This window comes from Ixodes scapularis, unplaced genomic scaffold, assembly GCF_016920785.2.
Source record: "Ixodes scapularis isolate PalLabHiFi unplaced genomic scaffold, ASM1692078v2 PGA_scaffold0__279_contigs__length_252992795, whole genome shotgun sequence".
Taxonomy (NCBI): Eukaryota; Metazoa; Arthropoda; class Arachnida; order Ixodida; family Ixodidae; genus Ixodes; species Ixodes scapularis.
In genome coordinates, this window is record NW_024609835.1 from 80,072,039 (window position 1) to 80,095,572 (window position 23,534).

Sequence of the window (23,534 nt, forward strand, 5' to 3'; positions counted from 1 at the left end):
GCCAGAGCCGGGGCAACTCCCGTCGTAGCGTGCGGCGTGCAGCGGTAGACGCCTAAATAGTCGAGCACCGCTGGCCGAAGCGGTCGATGCTCCAGCATCGCAACTTGGACAAAATTCTTGAAGACGCGGTTGAACCATTCTACGAGCTTATTCGCTTGAGGGTAGTAGACTGAAGAATGGGCAAGGCGAATGGCGCGGTCCTTTAAGAACTGGATGAACTCTTGTGACGAAAACTGGGGCCCGTTGTCGCAAACAAGTGGCCTGAAGAACTGCACTTCAGGCCACTTGGAGAAATAGTCGACTAAAGTGATGGCGTACTTGCAGTCTTGTGGGGCCCTTTCCATAGGGCCGACGATGTCGATGTCGATTTTCTGCCATGGACGCTCTGGCAGAGGGACCGGTTGCAACGGAGTAGCTGCAGTCTTGGCCGTCTTGTCTGCAGACTGGCAGATGCTGCAGTTGTGGATGGCTGCTTCTACTTGCCTGTCCATACCTGGCCACCGAAACGTTCCCTGAGACGCGCTTTGGTCCGAGCTATCCCAGGGTGGGTTTCGTGTGCCGTGGCGATGACCTGCGGAGTGAGGGCCAGAGGAACAACGAGTCGTTCCCCACGCGGAGCCAAATTGTCGACAACGGACAGTTCTTCGCGAACGGTGAGGAACGGCTTGAGTTCACCCGAGAGAGACTTCTGGGGAGGCCAGGAGGACGTAACGTAACCCTTGACTTGCTCCAAGGTAACGTCTTCGCACAGCGACTGCTCGAATTGCTCCTTGGTCAAGCAGAGCGGTGCAACGAGAGCCACGACTTCTTCGTCGAACGAGACATCTTCCTGAAGAGCAGAGACTGGAAGGCGGGAGAGGCCGTCCGCCAATTGGTTTTCTGAGCCGTTGCGATACTCTACAGTGTTGTTGTAGCGAAGAAGTCGTTGAGACCACCTTGCGATGCGAAGGGGGCGTCTTCCGGAGCCTTGAGACGATAGAAGGGAAACCAGGGCTTGATGGTCTGTACGCAGTGTAAAAGGACGACCCCAGAGGTAGGTGTGCCGATGCTCGCAAGCCCAGACGCATGCGAGTGCTTCACGTTCCCCGACTGCGTATTTCCTTTCTGCTGGCGAAAGCGTGCGGGACGCAAAAGCGATTGTGCGCAGCCTGTGACCATCCAGCTGCTGAAGAACAGCGCCAAGTCCGATGTCTGAAGCATCCGTAAACACGACCACGGGAAGACTGGCGTCGAACATCTGAAGCACGTTGCTGGAGGCCAACACGAACTTGATCTTGCGAAAACTGGCGTCCACAGCGCCGCTCCAGATGAAGGGCTGTTTCTTGCGAAGCAGAACTCGCATTGGCTCAAACACGTCAGCAAGACAGGGGACGAACTTGGCATAGTACTCGACCAGGCCGAGGAACAAGCGTAACTGCGCAGCGTCGGTTGGGGCAGGTGTGTTCAGAATGGAATCCACCTCCTCTGGCAATGGTGAGATGCCTTCTGCAGTCACCTTATGTCCTAAAAAGGAGAGTTCTTTGACGGCGAACACACACTTGGCTTTGAGCTTGAGACCCGCAGCCTTGATGCGGTGAAGAACAGTGGTCAAGTTGGCCAGGTGCTCTTGCTCACTTTTGCCGAACACTATGATGTCGCCGATGTAGAAAAGAACGCCGGGGCATCCCTGAAGGATCTGTGACATCATCTGTTGGAAAGCGGCTGGAGCCGATGCCAGGCCAAAGCATATACGCTTGAAACGAAAAAGTCCATTGTGCGTGACGAAAGCAGTGAGGTCACGGCTGTCTGGATGAAGTAGCACCTGGTGGTAAGCCGACTCGAGATCCAACTTCGAGAAGTGGGTGGCGCCGGCTAAACTGTTCAGCAACTCTTCTGCATGTGGAAGTGGGAAACTGTCCGTGACGACGGATTTGTTGGGCTGTCGAAGGTCACCGCAGAGTTGAATGCGGCCATCCTTCTTTTTCACGATAACAATGGGAGACACCCACTCGGAGGCGTTGACGCGCTCTATCACATCCAAGTTTTCCAGGCGACAGAGCTCTACAGACGCTTGAGGGCGGAGGGACAGCGGAAGACGCCGGAGCTTCGATGCGACAGGTGGTACCGTGGTTCTGACTTTGACCTTGTGAATATAACCCTTGGCAAGTCCAAGTCCTGGAGCAAAGAGGGATCCGAACTCGCTGGCAAGAGTCTTCGGAAGCCGAGGGGGTACAGGAACAGTCTGCGTTGCGGAGGTCTGGTCGGTTTCGGCTGCAGCTGGCACCGATGTTGTCTCGAAGCAACGAAGGGTAGAGCCTTCGATGTGAAGGTCTAAAGCCTTGATAGCGTCGATACCGAGGAGAGACGTGCCTTGCAACACAACGTAAAACAGGAGGCGCGTAGCACGTCCCTTGAACATAACTTGAGCGGAAAAGCAACCGCGTACTGGGATAGGCTGCTTGGAGTAGTCGAAACAGTTTCACTCGTGCACCAGAAAGCAGCGATTCTGTAGTGAAGTGCCTTTTGAAATGGCTGTCCGCCAAAATCGAGACCGACGAACCACAGTCGATAAGGAACGTTAACGGCTTATCATCAACAGAAACGTCGATAAAAATGCCGGTGCGAGCACGACCAGTGACGGAAAGGACGCTCAAAACTTCGTCATCATCGGATGAGTGGCGGCAGTTAACTTGAGCCACGGCGAGCGAGGACGAGTGTTGTAGCTTGTTGCAGACGGAGCGAAAATGGCCACGCCTACCGCAGTGAAAGCAGCGCTGATCTTGCGCCGGGCAGCGCGATGACGAAGCACGATGCTGGCGAGAACCGCAGCGGAAGCAGAACGACGGAGAATTAGGTGATCCGCGCGAACGCTTAGGGCTGACAGAGTGACAATGGTCATGAGACCGTTGACCTTAGCCGGCGGTCCGGGAGGCGCGTGAAACAGCTGAGTCACGGCGTGGCGCTGGGCGGTTGCTCGCTGGCGGGGATGGCTGCCGACGGGAAGACGAGCGAGACCGCGTTGGCATAGGTCGGCGCTGATTGTCGTTTAAAGTTACTTGCTGAACTTGGCTAGGAGTGAACTCTCGCACTTCCTGAGCCGCTTGTTCGAGCTGCTGTGCTAACAGCACGGCACGCGAAAATGAGAGTGCCCAACCTTCGAGAAGAAGGCGCTCTCGAAGGTGCTGGGAAACGATGCCTTCTAGAAACTGGTCACGGAGAGAGTCCTCGAGGGCGGCAAATGAGCTACGTGTCGCGAGCTCTCGTGGTGCGGCAACGTACTCGAGGACAGACTCGCCTGTTTGCTGGACGCGACGACGGATGCGAAATGCTGTGTTAAAACAGCGACGGCTTGGTCGTACGAGGAGAGTGCCGGAGAAGGCTTGCCGCTGTCTTCGGACGTCTTCGCGGAGGCGGCGGCGGGCGGAACGGTTGAGGAGGCGTCCGAGGAAGGCGGCAACGAACAGAAAATTCGCTGACCTTCAAGTCCGAGGCTGTGCAGCAGCAGGGCCTTGCGACGCTCGGGTGTGAAGTCAGACGCTCCAGAAGCCAGGAGAAATGTCTCGAACATCCGTAACCATTGCGGCCACGCAACGGCTGGACGGCCCGGCGCCGGGAGGAACGGCGGCGGCGGAGCGAGCCCGGAAAAACTCATGCCGCGAAGCTACCGGCCAAGTAACGCGTAACGCCGCATGGGAAACTACTAATCCTCGTCGCCAATGTAGTGTTGCGACCGAGGTCGAAGTGACGTGGCCGAAGTGACGAGAAGTTGAATGACCTTTTATTATACGAACACATGTTTATATAGGCTACAACACTAGCGACACACACAAAACAAGGTTGACAGACGTAATACAGAAACCGAAACTACGACACAACAGTTACGTTTTCAAAAAAAGTATCTGTAACGATAGCTTAATTATTTCTTTGTAAAAGTAACTAAAAAGCAACGGCAAAGTTACAATTACTTTTCGTAAAAAAGAACCCTGTCTCTCTTGATGGCTACAGTGACGCTCAGCCGGTAAATCAGAAGAGACGGAGTTAGGCCTTCGACAGCAAAAGCAAAATTAAAACAATAAAGAACGTTTCGTTTGCTGCAAACCTTCGGCGCAGGGGGCAGGCATTTTTCCACCTTTGGTTTTCTTTTCTTTTTCCTGCTGTAGGGATGCCAATTTCGGAATATTTTTTTTCGATTCCTTTCGGTGGATATTTGCTCCGTCTTCACCCTTTCCGATCTCCTCAAGCACCTCCGCGTCATCCACTCCTGCGCAAAGCGTCAAAAATAAAAACTCGACTAGCGGAGACGCATAGACACGGTCAACCGTTCGGCGTCGGACAATGCGGCGGGGGTCGGCCGCGAGGCTACATTTTATTTGCACAAGCGATGGGAAGCATCTGCTAGGGGGCTATAGTCTCCACTCTCCCTTTACAAAACCGAGCCATGGGATCAGAGTTCGTGTCCCAGGGGCCGTGCACCGGGGGGCCCGGATACTTGCACGGGTTCGCCGTAATTGACGTGGTCTACCTTTTGGTTCTGCTGCTTCTGCATTGCCAATAAAGAATAAAAACAATAAAACGGAACATATTTCGAGGCGGCTTCGCTCTGTTTTTGTTCATTCCTTTCTTCACCTTCCATACTAACTACCTTTTCGACTTTATCCCGTTGCAAATTGTCTGGCCATCTGTTACCTTCCCCGTTCCTGTAATGGACCGGTCTGTTCATCTTGGTTTGTCTGTATTTCGCACCCTTTTGAACTGTGAAAGAAGAAAAAGCGAGCGCTGAAGAAAGAAAGAGAGAGAGAGAGAGAAGTAGTTACGTTAGAAGACAAAGGAGAAATAGTTTGAAAATAATTGATCGCAATCCTTCATTGGAGATACCATCATGAGTAACGACGGGCAGACTCTGACGAGAGACACTCTGACCTCGTCAAAGCTAATAGAGACAACTTCACTGTCCGCTATAAGCACTGCAAAAATCAATATGCGGCCGGGAAGTTGTCGCCAACCAATCTCCGAAAACTTCTTGGGGTAAGTTTAGTACCCCATTTTTCAAGAGTACCTCTGGACCGCATGCATTGCTTATCTTTTTACGTTGGTTCCCCTACTGTGCTTTGCGATATTCGATCGTAAGTGTTGTTGTGTGTGTTTCTCCTTTCAGCAGAAGTACCAAACCGACCTTCAAGAACTTGACAGCCGGAAAAGAAAGGGCCGTTCTTGAAGGCTATGTTCGCTGCCAACAAAATCTGGAACAAAGAGCAAAACACTTGAAAGTCCTCTCAGTGTTGAAGGCAGTCGGCTTCGCTGTCGAGTCGTGCCACAAGCTGATCTGGATCGCAGGATTGCTGATTTTGTCATAGGAAGCTTACATTGTTCCTCTGTTGAGAAAAACAAGCAATTCCAAGACCTGATTCACTGCCTGCAACCATCAAGGACGGTAATGACGCGAAAGACATTAGTGGCACAAATCTCGAAAAGACACTTGGAAATGAAGAAACCTTTAGTCGAAGCCTTAAAGAAGTCTCCCTTATTTGCTGCGCAGCCGACTGTTTGTCAACCTTTAATTGGTAAGAATCTAGTTGCCGTCGGTTAAAAGAAAGATCTAAAATGTGTCGCCTCTTTCAAGGAGCTACCTCGGCGTCACAGTGCCATCGATGACACGCTGGAGAGGAAATCTGCGGCACCTATGGATTCATGGTCGTCACACATACGACGTTTTGGCGTCCGCCCTCTGTGCGATCTTTGCCGAGTTCAAGATCACAAACAAGATCTCTCTGGTTGTGACGGACAATGGTTTCAACTTCGTCAAAGCGTTCAGGTATACGAATTTGGTTTTTCTGATTGACGAAAGCTTGCTGCGGTTATTTTCAATTCGGACATGTTATAATTACGCAATTAAAGGGTCCACGAAGTGCTTTCACTTCTTTCGCTAGATACTACTCACGACGAATCCTTATAGAGTTCAGAACCTATGAAAGCGTTGTAGTTCGTGGTTAAAGTAGTTCTGAAAAAAAGGAAAAAGACAAGAAGAAAAAGGGGCAAACACAAGGACGTCTCAAAATGCAGCTGCGTTTTGAGACGTCGTTGTGTTTGTCCTTTTTTTTTTTCTCTTGTCTCAGGATTACTATACCCATGATCCCTCACCAGTTCGCCCGTGCTTTAACGCTCGTTTCATCGCGTTAGTTTTTTTCTATTCATGCACTTGCATTCGCTGAAACTTTTCAAGAGTACCAAGCAAAGTTGCTCAACGCGCAGCCAGAAGAGTCGGTCGGATGATCTGATGTCTATTACGTGCCGTCAATGTCCATCTTAGCCGCGCGCTACGGTTGGCAGTTAATGGATCATGTGCAGTGGTCCGAACGTTAGAGTCCGGCTGCTCTTGTCGTCGCTACAGCCATTCGCTACGAGCTCCAGCTCGAATATCCGCCAAGGCACTGAGTGTGACGGAGCCAACCCACGAGGCCACGCAGTGCTTGTTTCCAATGCACGAGCCACATTCCACTATCGTCACCTAAAATTATCGCCAAGACTGCGTTAACGTCACAGTGTCCACGAGTTCAACATTTAAGCCTTCGAAGAAAATACCGAAAGACATAGTCTGCTTGTATTCTTGAAATTACATAAACAACAATAGTTCCTGGCCCAGCGGCTTTAAGTTAGACTTGTGTAAGTACGCTGGTGTAAAATCCTTGGCATTCAGACTATCCAAAATGATTTCCCTCACCCCTTCACGATTGTCGGAAAGGTGGAGCTGGAGACCAGTGAGGTTCTTGGCTCGGGCTATTTTACATTATTCTCGCCAAAGCATATTTCCCCTGTAAATTATCGTCATAACGAGGCAGTAATATAACGTCGGTTGTGCCCTTGATATCGTAAGCAGCGAAATCGTAGGTTACGTCAGTGAACGTCCAGTGTCTGGATTCCTTATTAAGTGACTATGGTGTATTTTCGATGTTGCTATTTTGAATAGTTTCGTTTTTCTTTTAATTATCCACTTTGGAGAGATGGCACACGAGGATGAGGAAGCAGACACTCCGAATCCCGAAGACCTCACCAGCCTTGAATGTTCGCCCTGTCATGACCAACAACTCAGGCGAAGTGCTGCACCTGCCCAAGCGCAGGAGATGCGCCACGCATACTTTGAACTTAGTGGCGACTGTGGATCTAGACAAAGCTTGCACGATCACCACGTACCGTCAGATGCCAGTGGCCGTGTTAGGAAAATTTAAATGTTTAGAATAAGCAGGGCCAATCCACCCGAGCGGCGGAAGTCATCAAGGAGAAACTAGGGAGATACTTCCCGATTCCTATCGTTACTCGTTGGAATTCACTCCGTGATGCAATGAAGTGAAGTTTGTTGACGAGGCCCAGAAGGACGAGATGGAGACTGTCTGCGACGCCCTCGCACTGCCGCGCCTACAGGAAGACGATCAGAAGTTCATCGAGGAATACTGCCAGGTATGCCCAGAAGCTCTCTCACGTTTTTGCGATATTTGTATTGCGTTTTTTATTCCTTGTACCACGAAAGGGATGCCAAGGCGCTTGGCATCCTTCAAGGTGAACAGTACATGTTCATGGGCGCTTTGACGCCGACATTGGTGGCGCTGATGTGGCTGCAGCTGCATTCACTGCGTACGCTTAAGTTTTGCAGCTCGCTCGTAGACACAGTGAAGATCTCAGTGATGACGAGGTCAGTTTTTTATTGTTTCGAAAATGTGCGACCTCTTTGTTACCGCCTTTTTGTAGAAAGTTACGTCTGCCAGGCAGGGTAATTCACGACCATCAAGACAAGTAATGCACACACTTTCATTAAAGTATAAGGAAAACGGTTGAAATCATTTATTACATATTTGACCTATTAAACCTATTTATTACATATTATACAATATTCCTACAAATGTTTGCTGAGGCACGCATCATATGGTGAATACCATGGACGTTACAGCTGCGACCCGCTAGTGAAACGTTTGTTTTTAATGTTACACATTGGGGGGTGAGTAAATGTTTTTATTTCATTCGTAGATTCTCTGAAGACCTTAGGTCCGACGAGTTCCTTCTGGCTGCAGCGGTGCATCCAAAATTTAAAAAATTTAATGAATGGATGAAGAGCAGAAAACGCGTTCTCTGCTGCTTCTTGAAGAGGAATGCAGGGCACTGCGCCCTTCTGAGGAAGTTACACGGGAGCCGACATGCGATGGTGATGACGACGACGACTTCTTCTTGCGACTGCGTCCTAATGTTGAGCTGACCAGTGAAGCGCAGCAGCGATGGAAGACTGACACTTCCTCGACGGCGTTATTTAGCCTCAACGACTTTCCCAGTAATAAGAAGATTTTTTTTTTTGTCTCAATACCGCACTTCCCTCTAGCGCACCTGTCGAGCGTCTTTTCAGCAAGGGGGGCGACGTTTTCAACATCAAGAGGGGAAAGCTAAGCGACAAGGACTTCGAAAAACAGTTGCTGCTTCGATACAACATGGAGCTGACGCTGAAAAATGCGGTGCTCGGTGCCTACACTGCTGTGCCCCCCCCCCCCCCCCCCCCGCCCCTGTCGACGCTGTGAACATTGCTGAAATCTGTCGACTGTTCCGCCAATCAGACAGCTTTGGGCCACCGTGGGTAGGGATTTTATGCTTTTAATTTCTAACTGTTTACTCAAGTAATTGTTCAGTAAAATATTTATGCCCTTGATGCACGTTTGCCGGCCACCTTTGTGCAAAATTGTATGTTGATATCTTTAAAAATCGACTTATAGCGTGCCTTCAAACAGCCACCGATCCCTTTGACTCACCCTGTAGATTAAAACTTGAAGCTCGGAGGTCATAAAACATTGCAGATCAGCTGCGAATCTTTGAACCGTGCTGCAGGCGAGGACGACTACCCTGAACGCGAGCGAGTTACACAAAGAAGCGGTGGCCGAACACGGCACGTGAGACAAACAGTGCGGGTAGGGGAGCCCAGTCTTTGCGCACCGCACAGATTGAACGGTCGTTTCTATTGAAACTGTTTGGCTTGCGTGCATTCATACTGCTAGCAGGTCCCTCAAAATGGGAAAATGTTTCCTAAACGATATGTGCTGCACAGATTCTCGATCTTTCTGTGCACTTGGTCCCTCGTCGTTAAGAACCCCAGGGCCTCCAACGCTGCCATGATCTCAGCGTAGATGGCACCAATCCTCTTGGCACGTCGGAGGTCCTCCAGTCGGTCATCCCAAGTATCTATCACCGCCCAGGTCGCCTCAACGCTCTAATGGAAGCGCGGCGACCCTTCCTGCTCGTCGACGCTCCTCCCTGGTTTGACATATCGCACGACTCGAGAGTGAGATACGGAAATATATATGTACAAAAAATATTAGATATATACAGTACAGTTAGTAATACACTATTAAAGGAAGATTAAAAAAAAAAGCAGAGGAACATAAGCTAGATAAATATGGTTGTAAGAAAATCGAGAGAAGGAAAACCGAAGTGCCGAAGCGGACGACGCAAACAGGGGAGCAACGGAACGACAAGGCCTACTAGATAGCTGAGGTCGTGAGTAAGAAAAGCTATTAGTAGAGTGAGGTCTGTACAGAATACACGTGGAACACGCTCTTTTTTAATGATAGAAACACAAGAGCACATTGATTTTAGATGTCAGTACGATGTTTATTTTAAATTCGCCTCTCTAGAGTAGATCGCTGGTAAGGAGAGTACGCCTATAGCAGCCGTAAAGAGGTTGCGGGAATTCAGGCTGCTTAAGTGACATTTACACTAAAGGTCCTTTGGCGTAAATGTCCTTTTAGGTGCCCGTTGCAAAGGAGCAGACGACGCTCAGATAGGGGGTCGCGATCAGCCAATCAGGGCTCGGCGTTCTGACGTCACCGCTACCCCCTGCGCAAGAAGCAGACGAACTTGCCCTCCGCATAGGTTATTTTATAGACGTTTATTTTGCAACTTTTCGCACCGCATAAAATTGTGGAAAGAAACTTGAAAGCCCCATGAGTGGGCTAGATGCGCGAACAACAATATTTACTAAGCAATATCTCGTAATTATTAGACGGCTGGTGGAGACAGAATGTCAGATTATTCTCAAAGAGAAATCTGACGTCAAGGACTAGGAGGATGAATGAGCGCGCACCGGTGGCGGATTTCGACAAAATAGGGATATCTGAATAACCAATGTTTATTAATTAGTTAGCTTCCAGATCCTTAATAAAAACCTTCAGAATTACATTACATAACCTATTACCTGATTACGTGTTCCTTGTTATTCAGGTACGAAACTACTATAATCACCTTTTCTCAATTTTGTGGAATCAGCTCTAAGACATTTAGAAAACTCGGTATTTTATAACCATATTTGTGTAGCGTCTATATTTAAAACTAGAAGCCCCGATAGCTTACGTTCCCTTTTAGGTCGCAAATAATACTGGAGCCCTAAGATTCAGTACTCAATTGATGCACAAGGTGAACAGCCTAAAACAAGTAATATTCGTATCAATCTCTTGACATAATCTATTATCAGAAAAAATCATAGGCACATGAAGTAGGGAACGAAGATACGCCAAAAGGGTAAACCCGTGCGCTCTGCATCCCTTGCAACAACACCTACTCAGAACAAAATGAAGGTCAACGCTGGCTCCATCTTAAGGTTTGATAATAACTCACAACTGGTGGAGCAGCAATAGTGTTCAAAACCAGTCAGCATACTTCCCGACGGAGAGTACGGAGTAAGCAGCCCACAACCATTTATAACGACTCGTGCTGATACCGAAGGTGGCAGATGCGCTGAAATGGTGGTGCAAGTCAGAAAACTGTAGCTGTTGTACCTACATAAGCTTCTGACGAACCGGGACTCGTGTGAACACGATGGTGGCCTCTTGGACTGGAGACACCAGAGGACCAGAGTAAAAAGAGTAAGAGGACAGACAGTAAGAGGTTTGTTAGCAGCTGCGCAACTCAAGCGCATGGCCTGGCTCTGTAAGGCATGCGTTGTTCTAAAGCAGTGGTTCTCAAATGGGGGTCCGCGAAGCCACTTCTGGGGTCCGCGAGGCCCTCAACAAAAATTTTTTTTTTTAGTTGGTACGTTTTGATGAACTGACCAAAATGAAGTGATGTGGCACCTTTGTTTTATGTTTTTCTGCTACGTAGCAATAAAAGGCACCTGTTTCATGCTCCAGATGTGTTAACTTACTAACGTCCCCCGCCCCCCCCCCCCCCCCCCCCCGGCTGGAAGGGGTCCCCCATCACTACCAGCGGTTCGCAAGGGGTCCCCGACACATCCATGGCTGAGAACCACTGTTCTAAAGTGTCATGTAGTCCTTTTATTTATTTATAGACAGGCAAATGGTTGATATCGCTGACGGACTTTTACTTGGGATAACTAGGTTACATCTGCTGTTACTGAGTGATCGCTTCTGGCTTGCATTTAGGGGGTTCTATGCTTAAACTTCTCGACCCTATTACCTCATTATTGGCGTGAGTTAAGTTGGTTCGTACATGTTCACAGAAGGCTGGAAAATAACTTCGACAAGTATCTGTGCAAGTATTTTTTTTTAGCTCTTTTCCTATTTTCTTATTACTTCATCTTGCGCTTTAAAAAACCATGGCATCTGCGGTCGACGTAAGCTCTCGTAGTCACGGGGTGCCGTCAAATGCAGCGATATCAGTTGCGCCTCTCTCTACTCGTATTTTTTTTTGCCGGCATTCCTTTACTACTGATTACCAGGATCATTACATGCCCCGCCACTTTTCCCCGCTTACCCTGTGACCTATTTTGTTAGTTTTGAGATTCACACAGTTGCACGAACGGTGCTAGGACACGTTACATGTACCGTAGTTTAATTATTCCAGGCTTTAATACAAAAGAAACAATCCAATATAAACATTTTTTATACCATATCCTTCATCTTAGAAACCTAATTTTTACTACTTGTCAAATTGCCATTTTCAGAAGAAAGTAATTAGGCTCACCTCTGGGTTGATCATTTATTTTACACCACACTTTGGAAACCTCAATACGAAAGTCAAACTATGGTGAGTTCAGCGCCTTTCAATGGCCGTGATAGCTTATGTATTTTCACTGCGAATGTATTATAAAAATATAAAAAGGGGAATTTATAGTTATAATGCAATTAAATGCAAAGGTTCAAGCGAGCTGGACAAGAATGGCGGAAAGTATCCCTGGAAAAGGGGAACAAGATGGGACATAGGACAAACACAAATCTTCAAACACAGCTAGGTGACTGGTGCGCGACAAAGAAAATCCGTCTGGTCCGGATATTTGTGTTTGTCCTTTGTCCCTCCTGTATCCCTTCTCTGTAATCATTTAACGCAAACCGGTACAGCTCTGACCGAAGACCGGGGATCTGGAGCAGGAAATAAGCTTTATTTAGTTAACTATCATAGAAAAAATACTGTGACTATACTTCATGCATTCTTAAGCCGAGACTGCAGCCTTACTACAGGCACGAGGGAATGAAACCTCGGCTTTGAAACATACTTCTGCAGAGCTAGGACTCGCGATCGAAAAGCACTTTCCAAAGCTAAGAGCGCGGGCTAGCTCGCGTTTGTATAGCTTTGCCTGCATTCTCAGCTTCGCATTGTAAGCAAATCCTACTCGCCAGCCCTTCTCATTTCCCCCTCTTCCACTGCTATCTTGACGGCGGGAGACCCCTTTAGTAGCAGCATGTTCAGGCTAGACAAGCCTGCATAAGATACCGGCGTATAGTATTAAAATAATGATATTTCATGAGATTACATTTATTAAAATAGTATTATTTTTCTGTATGCTAAGACGTGTTTTCCGCTTTATGTGGTAGTTAATCCTGCATGAAGGCCTGCTGGAAAATATTGTTGATTCGCGCAACCTGACGATATTGCCGACAGCATATTACTAGAAGCTGGAATGTGACAGGCAATTCTATTGTTCGGTAGGAATCAGCCGTGATGCTACTCCGGAAAAAAAGAAAAAAGAAATTAATAATGAAGAGACTAATCAACGCACAAATATTATTTATTTTTAATTAAACTATCAGTTAAAATAATTAAAAAATTTGACATTATAGCAGTACCCGAAAGATACTGTGGACGCTGCGTTTGTTTTGAGATAACGCTGTCAAGGTATATGTTAGTGCATGACCTAGTGGAGCTATAATCATTATGCTGAAGAACAAGAGCACCAAAAATCTCGGATTTGGTAAAATTTTAGAATCGTGGAAGCAGGGTGGTTAGGAAGCCCAAATATAAAAGAAAAGAAGCGCACACATCCTCAAGGCTAGTGCTTTGCTTTGTTCCTATTTACATTCTTTTTGTCATTTTTGTTTGCGATTTTACTAATGGGATATACGAACTTTTCGGCCCCTATGAACCTACTGGAACCTAGGGAAATTCTTTACAAAAAAGGTATAAACGCAGCACTTTTCCTACAGACATGCATTACGAAGGACTTCATTGTAATACGGTAGATCTACATAATAATAACATGCTAGCCAATTGTTTAAATTTAATAACCGATTTCGTAATCATTTGCTTTGTCATAATGATAAGATCTATCGCTATATTCTTGTCATACAGTGAGGATTATGTTTAAACCCTTTTCATATATAAATTGGAACTTAGAAGACGTATAAAACGGCAGATAGACTAGCCCTTAGCCTTCACTATTAATGAACTGAATGTAAGGACCCAAAGTAGCTGGTGAATATTAGCATGACTTCAACCCCGAGACTGCGGGTAAAACCAAAGCATACTCTAAAAGGTCTCGTTAATCTTACTCCTTTCCGATTTCACGGCCTCCACAATCTTGTTTAAACCTCTACATGTAAAAGAGTATACAGTTTGGCGTCTAAACTTATGTTCCTTGTCCTCGTCGGGACCATAAAATGTTCCAAAATTTTTAAGTACGTCAGAGAAGCGAGGAAGTCTGTTCCCTATCATATTGTTGCCTATACTACATGTGAAGAAAAACTACAAATGAGCTATCAGCTCTGGGTTATGGCTACTGAGACTTCACGACAGAAATCTGATAAGTGTGTAAAACGATTGTGAACGTATGTAGTAATTTACATACTTGCAAGAAGTGTGAAGTCCCGTGCACGCTTCCAATTATTACAATTTTTATTTTATGTTTTTGTCCAGTAGAGCCAACTTTGAAGATATAGAAAGAGGGCATGAATTGGCTGCCTAACTTGTTTCATATATTTCAAATTATCTTTAAAAAACAAGATCATCTCCGGTAAAATTATAAATTAACATTTTTTAAATATATATTTAGGTGTATTTTTTATGTACGTAGCCCAAGATACATGGTATCAAAATGTCTTGTTATAGGAAAGAAATGCATTAATATAAAACAACTTACAGTGATGGTCTCTTCTTTCAAGGACTCCTTGTTTTCGTCTACTCCTGACTAGAGGGCAGATAGCATGCAGTGACCTTGGAACTCTCCCAAAATATTATCAGTGCAGTCCGAAAAACAGCATAAACGGCGCTTTGGCAATATGTTAGAATTTTTTTTTTAGGATAGAGGAAGGCGAGTATAAAACAGCCTGCTCACAAAATTTGTGAAGTTAAGCATCTCGTTACAGTTCGGTAAGTACTGCTTTCCAAGATGTGTGTGTGTTTTTCTTTTTTTAAGGATGGGCATTAGTTTTAACGTTGTGTATTATTTGAGATCTACGGGTCTAATATTATATTGTGAGATATACGGAATTCAGTGCACTCTCGTGGAACAAGAGTTGCTTAAACAGATATTACTTTTCAGAAGAAATCCCTTCCACACATGAAAAATGTATTATTATAAAATTCAAAATTGTTAAACCATTGAAATAATTAATTAACACATTTCGTTTAGAAAAAAACGGATACGATGAAAAAGCGTTCATTTACAAACTATATATTAATGTCGTAACAGAAAGAGTGTTAAAACAATTTCAAATAATCAACACATTGTCACCATTATGCATGTATGCAAGTGACGAAACATGTAATATATATACAGCGTACTCAGGGGTCCATTTTACAGCCACAGATTTTTTTGAAGATGTTGGTATTTTATCAACGACATAAATTTAGTAAGGTACGTTGTTGGGCTAGTTGGTTCATCTTAGTAAAACTTATAAAATAGCGCAACAGGAACAAGGACAAGAAGTAAACGCGCCTGTCCTGTTTACTTCTTGTCCTTGTTCCTGTTGCGCTATTTTATAAGTTTGACATAAATTTCTTCGGAGTTAATATTTTTTGCGGACAATAAACCCGATGCGCATATTTTAATTTTTATCCAGTTACAGAATATAAGTCTCAAAACTAAATGCATATGTAAGAGTAAGTATATTTGTTTAAGACAGTTACTAAGATAGCCTACAGCCTTATCAACCTAACTTGAGCTACCGTGTAGGAGGAAGTGGCATAATAAACGTTATTGGGCCTCTACGTTTCTGAGGAGTTTCCTTGAACGTCTTGCGTGAATAGACTACAAGGTGAATTATATTCGAATAATGAAAGAATGCCTAGAGCACAATATTTCATTATGCGCATTATTTACGTAGGGAAACTCATTTTTAGTTAGGAGTGATTCTGAAACACGCTGCTGTTTCAGGGTTGAAGTTTTGAAGTTGTAGACTCTTCCGGAATTGATCCGCACGCAAAATAAATGTCACGTCAGAAATATTGTCCTCAGTGATATTTTGTGTGTGTGTGTGTGTGTGCGTGTGAGGGGTAGCGTCTTTTTTGGCATCACTGTCTTGTCCTGGCACCTACAATATACTTAGAAGTAGAGTGAAACAGTAAAACATTGTAGATGTAGCTGTGATATTTGCATGCGTGTAATTAATGTTCTGTTTTGCTCTTTGCAATATGTGATAACTATCAATAACAGGTTGGTCTTTGGGATTCATTGGGTTGTTTTACTTTTTTTCAGGAATTGGAGATTTGGAATTTAGCAGTTAAGTCGATATGTCAGTATGACTTGTACCTCGAATGTTCTGTTATTATTATAGAAACAAACCCCTGCAGTCCTTTGCCTCACACTTTTTAAACTTAAGTGGCGTTTTTATAATATTATTAGTCAGTGTATATGTCTTTCAGAACATTTGTTTCTGATATTCAATTCAAAAAGTAATAATCATCCGCGATATTGTTTAGGGCTTTCGACAGCACCCGAACTCAACATACAAACGTAACTTCCTATTTTTCATTGATTCGTGTAATATTTGTAAGACATTTTGTCTCGTTAAGCTTCACGGGTATAGAGTGCCTGGAAGGTGTCTCCGACTGATGTGTTTAGCGTCCTATATCCGCCCATACATTAAAAGTGGACCCAAGGTGGGAACGAATGACGTCACAGAAAACCGGAGTCCCATCCTATTGGATGTCGCGATAGTAGTTGGTCGTACGAATTGTGTCAAAAAAGTATGAGGGAAAGCTAGTGTATACTGGTGTGACGAAATTAACCCCCGGAGAAGGGAACAAGGGGAACAAAAGACAAACACAAGTGTTTTTGTCCTTTGTCCTCCTTGTTCCCCTTCTCCAGGGATTATTATTGTCATTCTTGTCCAGCTCGCTTGCACCATGCCAGTAATTGCATTATCATATATAGCTGTCTTCGCTACAACCCGATTCCTGGCTGCCGTAGTTTTCATTGACTGTCAAGCTGGAGAGCGATCTGCGGCAGGGCAGGCGTCTGCCACATTGACCAGCTCTCGTGGAAACACCACCAGGATAGATGCCGGTCAGACAGCACGGCACTTCTGTGACGCCCCCGGGCGGAAACCGAGAAACCGCTTATTAGGACGCGGTGAACACAACCAGACAGAGACGCGTTCCAGGGATTATAGTACGACTAAGAGGTTCCGTCGGGTTTCAAAACATTACCTCCGCCCCTGCGGGGAGGGAGTCTCTAAAACATAAAGATAAAAACAAACGTTTTGCATTCTAAACTTAAAAAAAAAAATCAAGTCAAGCAGTTGTTGAGAAGTGTATTGCACATTATATATGCGGTACAATATAAATTATTCAAAATATTTGTGATATAATGACCTACTACTGCTCAAGGTGAGCCAGAGAAGCTCGATGTTTACTAAGAAGCCACCTAAAATAAATCTGACTTCCTAAATGCGATAAACGGACCTCTTTTGAATCTTGCTAAATTATATACAAAATCATTAAAACGTGTTTAAATTCATGCCAGTTATAAAAGAGGCTAATATCTCTCGAATCTTTCATCCCCACTACGAGGACTGAATATTTTATTTCTTTATAAAGAAGAGTAAAATTCTTTCTACGCCATACAAAGCATTACGCACGTAACAGTTTCATGCGAGAAATTTTATTCAACATTAAATACTATTTCGCTATTTTTCACCTCGCAGATAGTTTTCGTGGTGGTCGATGATCCCAGGCGCTAGACACAATTTCGATGGTCACATGAAACCAGTAGCGCATAATATTTGGTGGTCTCTTTTGGCTGTTCAGTGCATGTACGGCCAGTTGTGAACTCAGTTAAGGATAATATTGTCTTAAATCAATTGTTATGCATACTTTTTGTTTACTTTTCATACTGTAGCCCCTTTAACACAAGGTTTATTAATGCGAATCATGTTACAACAAATCCGATTTGAAACTTTCTTCTCTCTAGATAGCAGAGAATGTTTCATTTTTGAAAGAATTCAGAATTAACACTTTAACTAAAACCTGAATTTGTTCAAAGTAGTTCGCCCCAATTCATCCTTGATATATAGACGCCGAGTTCATAAATCAGGGTTTCAATTGTGAATTGAAGAGCAAAGCCTACATGACTTTAATACGTGTTTGTATATTTTACTTTGTAACACCAGAGATCCAGAATGAAATACACCTTGTCGCTGTGCCTGCTGGTGGTTGCAGTATCAACCATCTGGTAAGCAGTTCAGATTTGATACAGTCTTCAAATTATTGACTAAGTGTTTAATTAAAATATTTGTAAGGAGTAAAATAATACACCAAAAACAATAGGAGTCGTGTAAAGTTTGCAAAGTGGCCTTATATGAATTTCGGCAACTGGCATAAATGGCAATAAAGTTATGTCTAACACCATTTCTTCTTGCAGCGTGGTGGCTCTACCTCCACTTGGTTGCACAAACATCAATTGCGAGACGCAGTCGTGTCCGCCAATTGGCAATTGCACCTGCGGGAATCACACTATACTTTGTGGCTGCTGCCACAAGTGCTACAAGGTTGGTTGATGATCAAATATGCTTTGTTGAAATGGAGGAGTGACTTGATTGCAGTTTTTAGATTGTTCATTTACATTTAGATTGTTCAATCTAAATTTTTTGAATAAAATTTCCCAGGTACAATAATCTAGTTGTTTATCATTTTAATACAACTAATTGCTTTATTATGAAGGATTCGTTGACTTCAAATAACAAAGGCTATTGCACAAATGTTATCGCTCCAGATGCAAGAGTCCCTATACTACATTTGCTATTCTGGTTGTCTGGAGAGATGTTAACCTTGGCTCTTGCAATTCAGTGACTGGAAAATAGATTATCAATGCCATAATAATTTATGAACTCGTTGGAATAAAGAAATCGATCAAAATAAGAGTTTTAAACTGCCTGGCAAGACAAATAAAACGATAGTCAAGGAAATATTTCGGAGTCACAAATGAATTGCCATGCACTAAACAACCTCAGATGGAAGCAGCCTACATTTTATATTTTATAAAATCCAGACGTAAGTGCAATTTAATAGCACTGCTATAGTTAAAAAAAGACAAATTTGATATCGCAAAGCAATCGATAAAAATGACTTCATATTAGTTCCGCAGCCGCTGGATAATATAATCAGTAAGTTACATAATTAAAACGTGTCAATGATTTTCAGCTCAGTGGAGAAACTTTGAAAGGTGCAAGACGAACTTAGCCAACTGAAAACAATTCATACACGTATAAAATTGTTTTTGTTAAAGACGACTTAAGTAGTTATGCTACCTTATTAAAATTCAACAGTTTCAAAAACTTTATTTATTGATGACTGCTGATTAGACAGTTATATGTTTAATCACGTCCTGTATTAGATATATTCAGGACGTGAAAATTAGTTCTTAGTGAAAGCAATCTTGCAAAGGTCAAAAAATATTACTAATTCCATTGTCTGCCAGGCAGGTGAATGTTGAGAAGATTGAACTTGCGCTGTATCGACATCAGTGACTGCTGTTATTTCCCTCCACACTTCCTGATTGCTATTAAGGGTGATTTTTTATATTGGCCAAATTAAAGATTGTTAAGCATAAAAAAGATGGGTATAAACATGACTAATAAATTGTATGTATTTAGTGCAGTGGTATTGGATACGTTCTAAATACAGGTAATAAGCAAAAAAGGGTAGCGTTTTGGCGGAAAAACGGACATTCGATTTTCCCACAAAAAGAACAAAAGTCATACTCACGTAAGGCATTAAAAAAATGTTGGCTTGGCGTGAGCTGGGGCTACCTCCTTTGGCAATTTTTGCCTTTGCCCCTTTCTGTTATAGAGGGCGGGCAGTACATGTTGTTGGTAGGCTTTCTCCGTTTAGAAGTGACTATTGTCTAACAGCCGTCATCAAGTAGATGCCAAGGTAGCTCGCCAGAGAAACGCCTAAGTTGGCACAGTCTTGGAGATCAAAAGGGCGTAACTTTGGCCCATTACGGTTTTTGCTCCAAGGCATTAGTGAGTGGCAAAGTTTTCTTTTTTATAATGTCTATGGCTTTTCTTTGGCTCGCCACATGAGAACCTGCAGTGAATCCTAAATCTGGCACCTGTTTCACAATTTAGGCCCAAAGTTTACGTGTGAAATCCGGACACACAGAAGTCAAGCCTAACTTTGGCACTTGTTTGGCGAATTATGGCCAAGAACAAAGATTGTCAAGTCTGGCACAACCTTGTTTCTTCTCGGGCTTTGTAAGGCCCAAGCTGCCGCAGACAAGACAAAATTTTGGCCCAGAGGACTGTGGTATCTGGGTGGTTCAGAAATAGCAAACAACTGAAAAGTTTTAACGCACTGATTCGGTAGTCCAGACACCTAAATCTGTCGGTCAATTTTTTTTCTCAGAATTGATTAAGTTGAGGTTTATTATACTTTTTGATGCGCCGTATTTGCTTAAAACAGCCCTTCATATGATAATTTTAAGATAGAAGTAAAATAGATAAAAAAAAGTCAATCTCCATACCCACTTATTTGGATGGCTGTACGGTTTGAGTGTTTTTAAGGAGTGAGAGCTTTTCAAGCACACGAGGAGCATGAGTTAAGGGTGGTCTTAAATGGGAACAAAGTAGCGTATTCTTAAAATATATTTTATTAATAATATTGCAAGAGACAAGCGGATATATAAAAATATATTCCAATCAGATACACGAGTAAGCGTGTTTGAAATGTATGGTTTAAAAATAATAAACATATTTTGTCTGAAAAAAAATGCATTATCTAGGGTTTTGTCCCTAGGAGAAAATAAATACATAGAGAGAGGCACAATAAATTAACAAAATAAACGCCTACACTCATATTTTATTGTTGGTGCAAACCTTGTTTGGTGATCACCGAAGTGTGATTTGCATTAGGCCGCGCAGGTCATGATTTTCATCACAGGCGTGGTTTCCCTAATGAGTCGTTTTATAAAAGCAACACACAAGGCGCAGGCGTAACGCAGGAGCTTGACATAGCAAGCTTCAGGCTTTTCTTGACAATAATCACGCACTGTGGAGTGGCTGTATTCCCTTGTGGATTTGTGTTTAAATTGTTCTTCCGAAAACTTGGCTTGCTTCAAGCGCGTGTTTCTTTTTTATTTCATCGAAACATCTTCCGGCATTTTGTTCTTATTCGCTTTTTAAATCAGAATTTATTTATGAACTGAATTTTAAAGGAAAATGTAACCATAGAGCGTGACGAAAGTACGTAACACGCAGGACAAGGCAACATAAATTACGCATTGTCCGTAGTAGGAAATGCAAAAGCATGCAAAGCATATAGTAGGCATAATTAGTCATAATAATGCATACATTGTCATCGCTAAGAAAACACCATCGAAATCAGAAGAGATTCACCAAGAAGCTTAGCCGGAATCAAACCCGAACCATGGGATCAGCAGTTCGAAAACTTTGCTTAGTGCCTCGAGTAGGAGATAAACGAGAGCGCAAGCAACATAACGAAGTATGACCTGCCGCCGATGGTTTTCAGAAGTAGCACGCGACTGTCCCCGGTGAATGATTCTTCGTCCAGCATGCTTAGTCCGCACGCGACCATCCGAGAGGAGTTATACTTAGCTTACTCAGTCCTCTGTCAACCGTTGCCGCCAAGGCATACTTAGTTTAGCATACTTAATCCGCAGGGGACCGTCGGCGGTCAGGCATACTTATTACAAAGTATTTAGCCCATAGGCCACCGCCGGTGGCAAATCATACTTAGACCACCATATTTAGTCTGCAGGCGACCGTTGGCAGCGATTCATATTTAGTCCAGTGTGCTTAGTTCGTAGGCAACCGTCGGCGGCGAATCATACTTAGTCCAGCACTGACGTACGCACAATACACGCATGGCAGATTCTGCTCTCTCTTTTATCAAAATTCTCAAGGCAAGTGAATGTTTTTGTTGTTTCTTTACTTCTTAACACAATGCCTCTTTGTTTCGTTACAAGACACACAAATAAAAGCATGGGTCGTCTCTCGTCAGTCACCAGTGTCCTAAATTAAGTATATATATATATATATATATATATATACATACACATATATATATGATTAATCAGAAAACAATCGCAGAGCACCTAAGGTTGAAGTAGATGGAACAGAGATGTGAAATTACAACAATCGCATATTTGTAAAAACAGCGCATTGCAATTGTTTTGAACCATTTTTAAACTGTGCTTCTATTCCTTTTTACAGTGTCCTGGAGAGTCCTGCAGGACGCTTGGGGTTGATTCTTGCAGCCGAGGTTACGAATGCATTGTTTCTAGTCCAACGTTGTTTGAGGCTCTTGAGGTCACTGGAGTGTGCACGGCCATAGCCACAACACCAAGAAGTTCCGGATGACGACCCTGATAATATTCTATCAATAACATCACCTAAAAGCAGAATTTGTACTCTCAAGTTTTCTGCTTAGTTGGGTTGTCCTGGAATTTTAGCAAAATAAAGCGTTAAGATTTAACGTGCCAATCTGCTTCATTTCATTAAAAAGTCATCTCTTTTAAGGTCATCTGATTTTATTAAAACAAAATACCCACTAGCCATATTAGGGTAGGGAAAATTTTGACGGATATCCTTACAGGTAGCTGATAAGTCGCTTATGCGTAGAAACCACATAATCTTAAATTAATTGTTTTAGTGAGACAAACTTGTTAGGGTAATTAAATGGTTATAACTAGTGCGTAAATAAAGGATGCAACACCCCCAAGAAGTTCAATCAAGCAGGAATAGAAGACAAAACGAGTGCTCCTTCTACGGCCATCGCCCTTTGGGGATTTTTTTTAACTAATTAGAACCAACTAACACAACTTGCTAAGGCGAAAGCCTTGTCTCATCGTTCAGTCAACCTTCAAAGTCCTTGAGCGAAAGCACGTCGGTGACACGAAAAGTATGAAAACACGCCGGCAGAACGAAAAGTACCAAAACAAAACGTACCAATGAAACGGCGTCAAAAGTGCGTCGTCATGATAGTGCGCTGTCTTCGGAGGTTCGCTATCACCGGACCACAGCCGACGCCACGATCCGAGAGAGCCGATGAAACGGCGCCAAAAGTGCGTCGTTAGAGAGCGCGCTTTATTCGGAGGTTAGCTATCACGTTTACATCGGCGCTTCGGCTTTCGCCTTCAAATCGTCTTAGGGACAACATAAGAGGCCTTATGAATTTTAGCTTGGCATTGTGAGGCTTGAATATTATAAAGTAACGGGACGCATCCTTTAACTAATGTATTGATTTGAGGGCGAATTTCGTATTAAAGTGTGAGTAAAGAAGGTGAATAGCCAACAAGAACAAATACACACTTGTTCCAATTAGGACGCAGCTGCTTTTTACGAAACAAGGCTTAGCTTCTTCAAGGTACCTACGAAACACTATACTTGCCTCCATCATCCTGATAAACCTGGGGAGTAAAGAAAGTGTCGTGCGTGTAAATTCGTCCGTCACTTTTTTTTTTATGCTTGGGTGCGAGGAACTTGGCGTTGTTTCGGATGCGTTGTACACACAACAGCACTTGTGTGCTGTCCGGTTTCATCATAAATATTCCGACAAGTTTAAATTTATTCAAGAGTGAAGCGTGTGAGGAGTTTGCTAAATTGAGAGGTTTCAATTGGTTTTGCTTCTTCCAAGCGTATGCATGTCGCCTTAAGATCTTAATCCGGGGTTGTACAAAAGGCAGTCTGCATACAAATTCGAACGCTAGTCACGGCGAGATCCCTGCTCGATCGCCGCGTGGCAATGAGTTCAAAAAAAAAACTGGGCACGCGGCATTCAAACCAGGGGTATTTCAGTGGTTCGTGTTTGCAGACTCTTTTTTGTATGATGTATGAGCAGTGTGACCACGGCTTTAGTGCTCTTGGATCGGGAGAAGCCCCTTGTGATAACTGAGGTGA

General features: G+C 43.8%; 1 protein-coding gene across 2 annotated transcripts; it reads left to right on the plus strand.

Annotated features, from left to right (window-relative positions):
* The first annotated feature begins 15,870 nt into the window (after window positions 1-15,870).
* Window positions 15,871-22,118, plus strand: LOC8053894 (cysteine-rich motor neuron 1 protein). 2 transcript variants are annotated; one of them, XM_040213901.1, is made up of 4 exons: window positions 15,871-15,908; window positions 17,787-17,848; window positions 18,038-18,164; window positions 21,849-22,118. In XM_040213901.1, exons 2-4 carry the CDS (start codon window positions 17,796-17,798, stop codon window positions 21,993-21,995), a joined length of 327 nt encoding a protein of 108 aa, XP_040069835.1. In that variant the 5' UTR covers window positions 15,871-15,908; window positions 17,787-17,795; the 3' UTR covers window positions 21,996-22,118. The 2 variants fall into 2 exon arrangements, with proteins under 2 accessions (XP_040069835.1, XP_040069836.1); XM_040213902.1 differs by lacking the exon at window positions 15,871-15,908 and adding an exon at window positions 16,072-16,129.
* Window positions 22,119-23,534: the final 1,416 nt, after the last annotated feature.

What these genes read in the sequence shown, in the direction of transcription:
- LOC8053894 (XM_040213901.1), top strand. Translation starts at nt 17,796, where the DNA reads ATGAAATACACCTTGTCGCTGTGCCTGCTGGTGGTTGCAGTATCAACC. An exon ending in GTTGCAGTATCAACCATCTG is followed by an intron (nt 17,849 to 18,037) that starts GTAAGCAGTTCA and finishes TTCTTCTTGCAG; the next exon opens with CGTGGTGGCTCTACCTCCAC. An exon ending in GCTGCCACAAGTGCTACAAG is followed by an intron (nt 18,165 to 21,848) that starts GTTGGTTGATGA and finishes TCCTTTTTACAG; the next exon opens with TGTCCTGGAGAGTCCTGCAG.